The sequence below is a fragment of the Bactrocera latifrons genome, unplaced genomic scaffold (assembly GCF_001853355.1).
Source record: "Bactrocera latifrons isolate USDA-ARS-PBARC rearing strain unplaced genomic scaffold, ASM185335v1 scaffold_39, whole genome shotgun sequence".
NCBI lineage: Eukaryota > Metazoa > Arthropoda > Insecta > Diptera > Tephritidae > Bactrocera > Bactrocera latifrons.
This window is the reverse complement of record NW_017537034.1, coordinates 938,974-949,692: the sequence shown is the minus strand read 5'-3', so window position 1 is coordinate 949,692 and position 10,719 is coordinate 938,974. Positions and strand designations below refer to the sequence as shown.

Sequence of the window (10,719 nt, the reverse complement as noted above, 5' to 3'; positions counted from 1 at the left end):
AAAAACGCTTATAACGACAATACAAAATAGTAGTAGATTTGAAAATTCTCAAAAATGGAGCTAAGTTTTAGAAGTAGTAAAGCAAAAAACGTTGGAGAAAAAATAGTAGTAGAAACATAATTTCGGGAAAAAGCTTTATAATTATATAAAATACAATTACAACTGGAAAGTAACTCAAAGAAATAGTAGTAGATGTAAAATATCTAAAAAAAATAGTCGTACATCACTCTAAAAAGCACCAAAATATTTTTTTCCAAATATCTAATTTTTTAATATTAGTCAAGAAATAAAGCCGAAAAAACTAAAACGCTAGATTATAAATATGCATCAGCTAAATGCTCTGAGCTAGTTAATATCACCAGCGGCGCATAAAGATCTAAATCAACCAACAAAGCTTGGCATTGGCTACGAGTACACACCGGCTCCTAGTATACGAGCTAAACATAAAATCATCCAACTAGCGGGTTAAAGCAGCAATAGTAGTTGTAAAACAGTTATGCATTCAAACCGCCCACCACCACCCACTTAAGTTTCACTTGTCTGTACTTTGAACTACTTGAACCCAATATTCATGTGAAAAGTGGAAAAATGCAAATGCGAACGCGAACGCTAGGGAAAGCAGCTGAGCCAGGCAGCCACAGGTTGTTGCCTGAAACTGTGTCAATTCGACAAGCCAGAGCCACAAGCGTGCGACAGAAGGGGTTAGATACTATATGTATATACATATATATTTTATTATGTGCTTGTTGTTGCTGGCTGCGTTTGCGCACAAATTGCCACACAAACTCACGGCACAAAGTGAAACCAATTAAAGTGTTGCATTGCGTTCGCGGCGCCACTTCCAGACGCAACAGAGTTGCGGGAAAAATCCCATAAATTTTGCGCAAATGAAATATAGACGGACAGCGGGTGGCACACAGTAGGCGCGCACAGTAGTTGCAACAGCGGCCGCAGCTACTGTGAAAGATGAGCGCTTGAGATATGTGGCAACCCTGCCAGCCAGCAGGATCTAATTGCGCGCTTGAGCCAGACAATGCGTTGTGGCAAGCGATGCGTGTGTACTACGACGAGTGGAGGCAAGTGGGCGGGTGATGCTGAAAAATGGAGCATAAAAATGATGAAATGAAAGAGTTGAACGTTGGAAAAATTATTTACAGAAAAAAAAAAAAAAAAATTGAAATTAATAGCAAGCGCTTGAGGCAAATGAATTAGTTCAACTGTTGCCACATGCAACAAAGGCAAATCTGTGCAACATAATGCTATTGTTGTAAAGCAAAATAAATGAAAATACATGTTTATGTGTGTGTGTGTATGCACTTCTACAAAACTTGCGCGCAATCGCCTGCCATTGCACTAATTTGTGCGCTGTTGCAAGCGCTTATTTTGCATACTTAATTTTTTCACACACACACACATACACACACTTACATATGCATATAATGTATGCACATGTTTACTTTAATAACTACAAATGTTGTGATCGCTGCCTTCATAATTCATTTTCCCATCTATCTGCCTCACACACATACATACACATGTAAGCACTAATCACAAGTGACGCTAATGAATTGCTGGCGGTGTTGAGCTGTGGCAAAACAAATATTAACTGATTTCATCGACAATGCGAGTCGTTGCCTCATTTACATACGCCCCAGGTGGCAATCACTTGTCTTCACTTGCCTTGCGGCGTGTCTTGGCCAAAAGATAATTAAACTTATATGAAAAAAATAGTTAAAATAACACAACATAAATTTAAATAAATGACAATGTGCTTAAAAGTGTAGCGATCATTAGCTACGCTCGAGTTCGCACACAGATTCGCTGCAGTCATTAAGCTGCTGGGGAAGGCGGCATAATTATAGCATAAAAGGCATGAACTTTGATGAAAGTGTTAGAGTTAACTGTTGTATATGAATTTTGAGATCAAGAAAAGAAATTAAAATGCAATTATGTGAAGAATTACGGTGCTGGACCTAGTGATCCTTAACAGCTTTTACAAGATAGAGTTTGCATCAATTGTCGAAGCTATAAATTTTAATAGAATATATTAAAAAAAATCAAAACAGTACCAAAATTGTCTAGTGGCACTCTTTAATAATACACCGAGAGCTTTATTTTGTGAAAGCAAAGAGGGGCTATTAACTTTGAGTATCACTGAGTTAGAGGACTAGGTAGTGAAACAAATCGCATAAAAAAGTATGAACACTAATAGAAAAATTTATTCCTGGCATAGAAACGAAGTTAATTATTTCGGGATCCCGAAAAATGAACAAAATATTTCGAGATTATTTTTACTTAAACAAGCTAGCATATAAATTTTTAGAATAAATCAATTTTCAATCACTGAGATTTGGGATTGAAATAAAATGTCTTTAGTAATCAACCGAAAGCTTTCTTCTGCGAAAGCTCGACTGTGCTCTAAAGAGGCTCTTTGAGGATCACTAAGTTAAACGGCTAGTTAATAAAGTAAAACATCCAAAAAAAATTTGAATACCAATAGAAAAAGTTATTGCTGGTGTAGAAACAAAGTTAATTATTTCGGGATCCCGAATAATCAACAAAATATTTTCTTTTTACTTAAACAAGCTCTTTTTACTTAAAGCCATTTTCAACCACAGAAATTCGGGATTGAAATAAAATTTCGGGATTATATTTCGGTATTAAGCTTACTATACATGTACATAAAACTATTTCCACTAATTAAGCATAGAAAATGTGCTTTATGTTTGCTTGTTTCCCTTCACACCAAAATCAGAAAAAATTTTGATGAACGTCGAAAAGTTTTTTAGTTTATCTTTGAAATCTTTAAAGTTAGTTTATCTTTGAGGTATAAATTTCCTCCGTAAGAATTAAGTGAAAGCACTTTAAACCTACTACTTGCATTCGAAAGCTCTACAGTTTCCAACTTTAAAGTACATAAATTGAACTATAAATTTTGAAATTTATAAGAAATTCACGATTAAAAATTTAGTGAAGGCTCGCTAAACCTATCTTTTATAGACTTTATGAGTTCGCAACAAGATTTCGTATTCACTCGTAAACTTAACTCTATATTAATTTATTAATTCTCTACTTCACTTTCTCTTTTTTCACCCTCTAAACAGAAAACCCATTGTCTTCCCACCACCACAGAAGCATTACAAAATCGTTTTCATTAAGGCGCCATCACCACCAGCACCAACCGCACCAGTGATTCCAGTTATACCACAAAACGAAGAGAAGACACTGGTCTATGTGTTGGTCAAGAAACCCGAAGAACAACCCGAAATCGTCATTCCCACACCGGCACCTACACAGCCCAGCAAACCCGAAGTTTACTTCATTCGCTACAAGACACAAAAGGAAGAGACCGGTCCATACCCGAACAGCATTGCGCCACCACCATCGGGCGATTATGGTGCACCAGCAGCGCCATCGGCACCCTCAGCGCCCAGCTCATCATATGGTGCACCATCGCACTAAATTTTGTGAGCGCAGCAAAGGAAAAAAGGAAAAAATGATGGTTAGGAAAGAAAAGATCCAAAGCATAATTTGCTCTTACTAGAAAAGAAGCAATGATGAAGCAGCGAGGAGGTGTAGTTAATAAGAAAAACACTTTTTAGAGGGGAAAAGATAAAGTTTAAACGGATGTCAGGAGAAACGTATGTTCGAGGAATGTAAAATGTTGCAGATTATCCATTGAGTAGCGTGTGGCAGTGTTGTTGTATGTGTAGAAGAAACGAAGAATCCATGAAAACCCGTTTTCACATAATTTGTAGTCTACTTTTGCGCGCCTAAACTACCATAAAGTTAAGTTTGTTGTTTTTTATGTGGAGATTTGCTCTATTATTTTACTTGTACTTTGACTAACATACGCTACGATTTTAATATTTACTCGTTTTTATTATTAACTATTACAATAATTTCTAACTAAGCAAATGAAAAGCGAAAAAAACTTTTTTTTTAACGTGTGACAACCAATAACGCCTCGAAGGTCCAGTTTTTCTGGTCCGTAATCAATCCTTTTGTTTTTATTTACGAATATAAACGATTTTTAAGTTTTTTGCGAAAATATTTGTGAAAGCACAAAAGCTCTAACGAAAGCTCAAAAGCACTTTTGGAATTTGCCAGCAAATATTTGTAAAATAGTTATTTTTGTTGTTTTCCATAAGCGTCGCGTTGATAATGAGCGTGCTTGCGCTCTTTACAAGCTGCCCTACTCCTCCGTCTCTCTCTCTCTCTCACTCTCTCTCTCTCTCTCTTTAGCGGCTCCTTGCTTGTGCGCTCATTTGTCAACGCTATCGACTGTTTGTTTCATAAATTATTTTTGTTTTACTATTTAGTTTGTACGGATGCGTTATTCATAAACAAAAAAAATATTACAAAAAATATATTTTTATTCTCTTTGTTCTCTTAGTTTTTAATATGTACACTCATACACTCACACATATTTGTTAATTTTTTTTTATTCACACCAATCGTTTATTTTTAAAGCATTTCAATTAAACTCTCCGATTTTATTCTTGTTTGTGTAATGTTCTTGATAAAAAAAAAGTACATACACACATACGTACATACATACACGTGCATGTGCACTACAACTGTACTTGTGTAGGTATGTAAGTAGATAATTAACATATTACGAAAATGTAGAGGAAATGTTAGGTTGATGATGGATTTAATAAAGATCGTTTTTATACATAACAGTATTTGTTGTTGTTGTTTTTATTACTTTTGATTTTTTCTTACTTTGACAGAGGACTTAAGGAAATGATTTAATTTTAGAAATTGTAGTAGAGCATGGAAATTATTAGGGTGTGTCCGTTTGCTCTACAAGAAAAATTTTACTATAGCTTCAATTCTGGAGTTCTCCAAATCCATTGACTCTGATGGAATAAGCATGCTGATGATAAAGCACCTAGGCTCGGCGGATGTAAGCTTCCTCAACAAAATCTTTAACCTCTGACTGACCACTCTTCAAATACCTGATGTGTGGAAAATCAGAAAACACTACTGAAACCAGGGAAACCCGCCAACGAAAGGAAGTCCTATTGTCGTTTTCTCTGCCCGGTAGTGAAGACACTTGAGATCATGCTACCCCCAACCTTCAATTACCACCAGAGTCTAGAAAGTAAAATGCATATCACTACCACAGCAATTTGCGTCATAAAGGCGCAGAAAGTTCATGGCCTGAACGAAAAACCTCCTTGTGAGAGGACGATCCTCTTAGCGAGGGACTTGTCAAAAGTCTTTGAACAGGTGAATTACTTGTATGACTACCTGAACGGTCGGCAATCAGCCGTACTGTTTCGAGGTAAAACTTCTAAATTGAAATTGTCCTCTCCCAGTTGCTAGTTAATTTCAACATTTCGAAACCATCCCTGCAGCCACCTTTTTGAAGCGGAACTATCTCCTAGGCGTATCGAGATATCCTTCCATAACCACGTCAACGATACAAGACAATGCGACGAACAGACTTAGACGGAACTAATTTTAGACATGCACGTTGAGAAATATTTGGGACCGGTACTGCTGTCTGGAAGGTAAGCGTCACTCGAGCTCACAATCTGAGCATTCTGATTCTGGGCAGTATTTAGAGTTGTACGAGGAAACAGGGATCTATTATTTCAGTCCGGAGTCCAAACGATAGTCATCCGAGAGGATCAAAATCGACTATTATTCAGCATTCTGAGAACATTCTTAGAACAAAGTTGTAGAAAAAGGATGATCTGGGTGGGAACTTCAGTGACTTTTTTCTGTTCACTGATTTCAGAAGAATGCTATTTGGAAAAAAATGTTGCGATTATGAAGATGTAATCATCGAGATTGAGCCAAAATATGCTTGAAGCAAAAGACAAACCATAAAACAATAATTTAATTAAACAGTTGGAGAATCCCTATAATCCCCGCATTAACCTCAAATTAAATCACAAAAATATAATTAAAGCAAAAAATGTGTTTCTCCTTGTTTGATTTCGGTCACTGTTTATATATAAAATCTATACAATTCTCTTTCAATCTATTTTAAAAACATTACATCCCACCCTAATTTGCTCCAACTCTACATAAGACAACTGCTTGTTGCTTCATTGAAGTTTGACTTTCTGCTTTCCTGCACCACCACTTGCCTAAATTTCGCTAAAAATAGTTGTCTACATACATGTCTGTGCATGTGCTCCTTATACTATACTCCCTCCTGCCAGCTACCACTTTCCATTTAACTGTCTATCAATTTGCATCTCTTGAGTGACGAACAACGCACAAAGAGAATGCTTAATAAAATTTACGCCATTAGCTGCTTACATTCTAACATGGCTACTTATGCCGGTACTTGTATGTAGTACTTGAGAGTATCTTTTTGACAGCGGCGGACTAGCTACCAGGTAGCATGTCTTCTAAGTAATATTGCTACAAGAAAGCCCGGAAAAGCATGAGCATAATCGAGTTGTAGACGTCTAACAAAGAGAATTCGAAATTTGATTGATTTTTGATAGATAATTGTATTTTGTCGGAGATTTTTCGGTTGGAGAGATACTTATTACCTTACTCTGGTAGAAAGAAATGGGGAAATTAACAGGGCAAAGTGGCTTGTTTTGTTGTGCAAGATGCGTTCCAAAGCAAACAGGACTTTAAAAAAAAAACAGAACAAAGGGTTTTTTATTCAAAATAAATTTATTTAATTCAAAATAGTCTCCTTCTGCTTCAATACAGCTTTTTGTACGGCCCAAAAGCATTTCGAACGAGTGTTTTAGTTCGTTAGCCGGTATGGCCGCCAGCCTTTTGAATGGCCTCCACATCTGCATAACGCTTTCCTTTCATGGGCAAATGCATTTTTCCGAAAAGGAAGAAGTCGCACGGCGTCATATGAGGTGAATACGGAGAGTGGTTAATGGTTAAAATATGATTTTTGGTCAAATAATCGGTCACGTGCGTCCTTCGAATGTTGCATTCTGAGCAATTTTCGGTCGTCAGTCAATTTGTGCGGAACAAACCGTGCACACACCTTTCGTAAGCCCAAATGTTCAGTCTAAATACGATAAATCGATGTCTTGGACATGTTCAATTTCATTTCCATGAATTTATATGATGATATCGGCTGATTTTTGATGAATTCACGCACAGTTTCGATGGAATTTTCGGTGATCATGAATTTAGATTGGCCCACATGCTCATCGTCATTTATGCCCTCCCGACCGCTTTGAAAACACTCGCGCTCTCTGTTATGTTAGGCAATCATCGCCATAAACTTGTTTCATCAATTGAAACGTTTCGGTAAAAGTTTAACCAATTTACAAAAAAAAAAAATTTAATGTTGGCTCATTTTCGCACCGATAACACAAACATACTGACACTTAAAACGCAATAACTGCACTTCCAATCAATGAAATGTCATGAAATTCTCACTGGACAATCAATAAACATAGCAGATTCTAACGCACCAATCGTCATATAGATGGCGCCACTAAGGGGCGCTAGATTTAAAAAGTCCTGTTCACTTTGGAACGCACCTTGTATGCGGACTCGGGGAAATGGTGAACCGATTCAATGCATTTTTAATGCACGCATCTACTATCGCCAGGAAAGAGTTTCCTCTGAATTTCAATGATATTTCCATCCGGTTTCGTATGGGTTTTAGAAATTTTTGGTCGTATGGTGGCATACTTATAAAGGAATTACTAGTGCAAAATTGTATACCGATATATAAATTGCTTCTTGATTTGTGTACTGGTTAGTGAAAGAATCAAATGAATTTTAAAATTGTGCTATGTGGAAAGTAGGAGCAAGTCCGGAGATATATGTTTTCCCCTAAAGGTGATCGGTGCCACGCCCAACGTTCAATTTTGATCCCGGCTCGTTAAATTTAAACATTTCTGGTGTCTTGTTTACTGATTTATTTCAAATATTTTACGCCACAGGTGCCCCTTGATACGGCGATTACAGTTTTACACTATATTTTAGTTTAGTGCTCAGTTATGGTCTTGCGATTAATGACGTTTTATGGACGCGGCAGTTGTCCAAGAAGTTGTCAAGGAATACATGTACCAAATTACATTATATCTGAATTTTTACTCAAGTTACAGACAGACGAACAGACAGTCACCCGGATTTCAACCTCGATTAGACTTAAGTGATACAAACAAGCATTGGGTGAATGAAACTATTACTACTGTGAGAAAAAAAATGGTTGTACTTTTTTCATAATTTTAAATTCTTAGTTTATTCTTAAAAAATTATGTCGGTCCCTTAAAGTATCAAGATGCTGTTTTTCGAGAAAACTTAGCAATTTTGAAACTAATCATGCTTTTACTTTCCTTAGGTCCAAATGATCTTTCAAAATGGTTTTCACTGATCCTTTTCATCTTCCAACGATGCCAGTAAGATCTCTGACTGCAAATCGTTGACTCTCAAGCATCAATTTCTTTATTTTATTGACGTGTTGATTATCAGTTGATTTATGGTCGTCCTGGTCGTGGTGCAAAGATCAACGCGTTCACGATCATCTTTGCATAATTTGTAGCAATCAAAAAAAAATTGCTCGCGACATACAATTATCACCGAAGATGTTTTCAAACGTTCTGAACATTTCTGAACCAGAAATTTGATTCCGCACACAAAATGTAATGGATGGTTGAATAATTTCAGTCATCGTAAAAATCACCGAATGAGCTTTTTGTACTTCAGAAAGACAACTAATATTATATATACATACATAAGTGTATTACTGACAAATTTAAATTAAAAAGTCTTACTATTTTTTGACCGCAGTTGTATACATATGTATATAACTCTATGACTATCTCGATTAGTTCTATGTTAGGTGAACAAAACTTGTATGAGCGTATAGATTAGAATCTTGCGAACAAAATCCGGCCAAGTAAAATAACAAATATTTTTAAAGGCTAGAATCACCAAATATGACTTACTGAGATCCGAGTTGAACTGTCCGTTTCACAGCAATAAGTAGCATTATGATTGTATTCATAATATATCTATGAAATGGATAAGAAGTCAGAGTTAATGAGTACCTATTGCATATACGTAAATAAACGAAACGAAACAAACAGAAAGTTAGAAATATGAAACCAATAATTTACTTCAGCATATTGATGAATTTTTATTAGAACGAATTGAATGTTGCTTGCTTTGCATCCATAATCACCACAGGGGTCTTATTAATCACATGTGCCACATTTGTTGAATTACAGAAGGGTTGTCAATTAACTTGAGTTTAGCCTTTTGTATGCTAATTCAATCACGATTTACTGTAACATAAAAATTTGTCAAATGGTGGTGGATAATTCAGAAAAAAATCGTAATAAATATGTAGGGAACAAGAGAACTGGAAAAAGCGTGGGAAAAATATGAAACTAATAGGATTTCATTCATAATAATTTCCGTTTCTTAATTAAAAATATTGAGGGATAAATTTTGATACACTGGTGATACTGATATTGGCGTACGCATTAAAGAGCGGATTATGCTATTTGTGGATAAATGAGGTTATACGTAAATAAATGTATTGTTTAAGATTGAGATTAATTATTCGCGGAATAATAAAAGCTTGAAATCGAACGTATATAACTTTGGATATAAGAATAGATCTTCTTCTTTATTGGCGTAGATACCGCGGACGCGTTTATAGCCGAGTTTTTCCATCGTTCTCCCATCAGGACACATATTTCCACACATTTCCAGAAGTAAATAATTGTATTTACCGCTAAAAGCAACTTTTGCACATTTTGTGCATACAACGTTTGCATTGTGAGTTTACAAAGCTTCTCGGGTCGCAGCAATTCCACCAAATGCTAAAAACTACATTGCTCTATCCTTCTGTGGTAGCACATTCCTGCTCCTTCAGCTTATTCCGCATTCACTTAAACCACCGACACCTAATGCGGTTGCACTCGACCCTCGAACAGCGGTTAGGGCGCATTGTTAATATGCTGACATTACACTTAAAATGCTCTACGCTTTCGCACTTCCCCTCTTCCTTCTTAAAGTCATTGAGCTTGTAGCACCAACTCTTTCAAATAGTTGCCGCAATGTTATTGTTCTTTTGAGCACTTGAATATGAACACGACACTTAGCGGTGCCAAGAAAATCCATTATAAAGGTGAGAAATGTTAAGTCTTACATTTCTTGTTGTTGTTTTTCAGTTTTCAAACTATCCTGATTTTACTGTTGTAGGGAGCGTTTGGTTAGTAGTAAGGTATTTCGCTGAGTCTTTTTCGCTGGATTTATGACGCTACTGCCCGGCTGTTGCCTACTGGCATCATAATTAGGGTGAGAAGTTTTTTGTTTTTGTTTTTTTGTTTTAGAGTTCTTGGTTATAAAGGGGTCCTTTGCAGTGTAATATCTCCTTTGGTTTATGCTGCAACCCCTCTTTTGTTTAACCAATGTGATCCACTGCATCCATGTGATCGAGCATAACATTTGTTCACTAGCAGGTATTAATTAAGACTATAGTTCAATTTACGAAAGATCGAACTTTGGTAGTAAAATATTACTTTCTAACTTTCCTCTCAGTAGTTTGAGAATACTTTTTATATTCTGCAGCTACAATAAAATCTAACAGCGATATCGTTACATAAAAAAAAGTATTGGTTGTCAAAAAAGTCCTGCGGTATTTTCGCTAGTTGGCGCTGAGAGCGCGTAGTTCTAGTTTTATTCGTGGCATTAGCGTCATGATATACCTTTTTGGAAAGCTCATTTCACGCGCTAACACGTGTTTGATTGATT

The 10,719-nt window shown here is 36.3% G+C and overlaps 1 protein-coding gene across 1 annotated transcript in view; it reads left to right on the top strand.

Moving 5' to 3' along the window:
- Positions 1 to 4,412, top strand: part of LOC108972235 (proline-rich extensin-like protein EPR1) — a 17,567-nt gene extending 13,155 nt beyond the window's left edge. Inside the window, exon 3 of the mRNA XM_018938761.1 lies at positions 3,105 to 4,412. Within this exon, the coding sequence (XP_018794306.1) occupies positions 3,105 to 3,462 (358 nt within the window). The 3' untranslated portion in view covers positions 3,463 to 4,412. The remainder of the gene's footprint in view (positions 1 to 3,104) is intronic.
- The last annotated feature ends 6,307 nt before the right edge of the window (positions 4,413 to 10,719 follow it).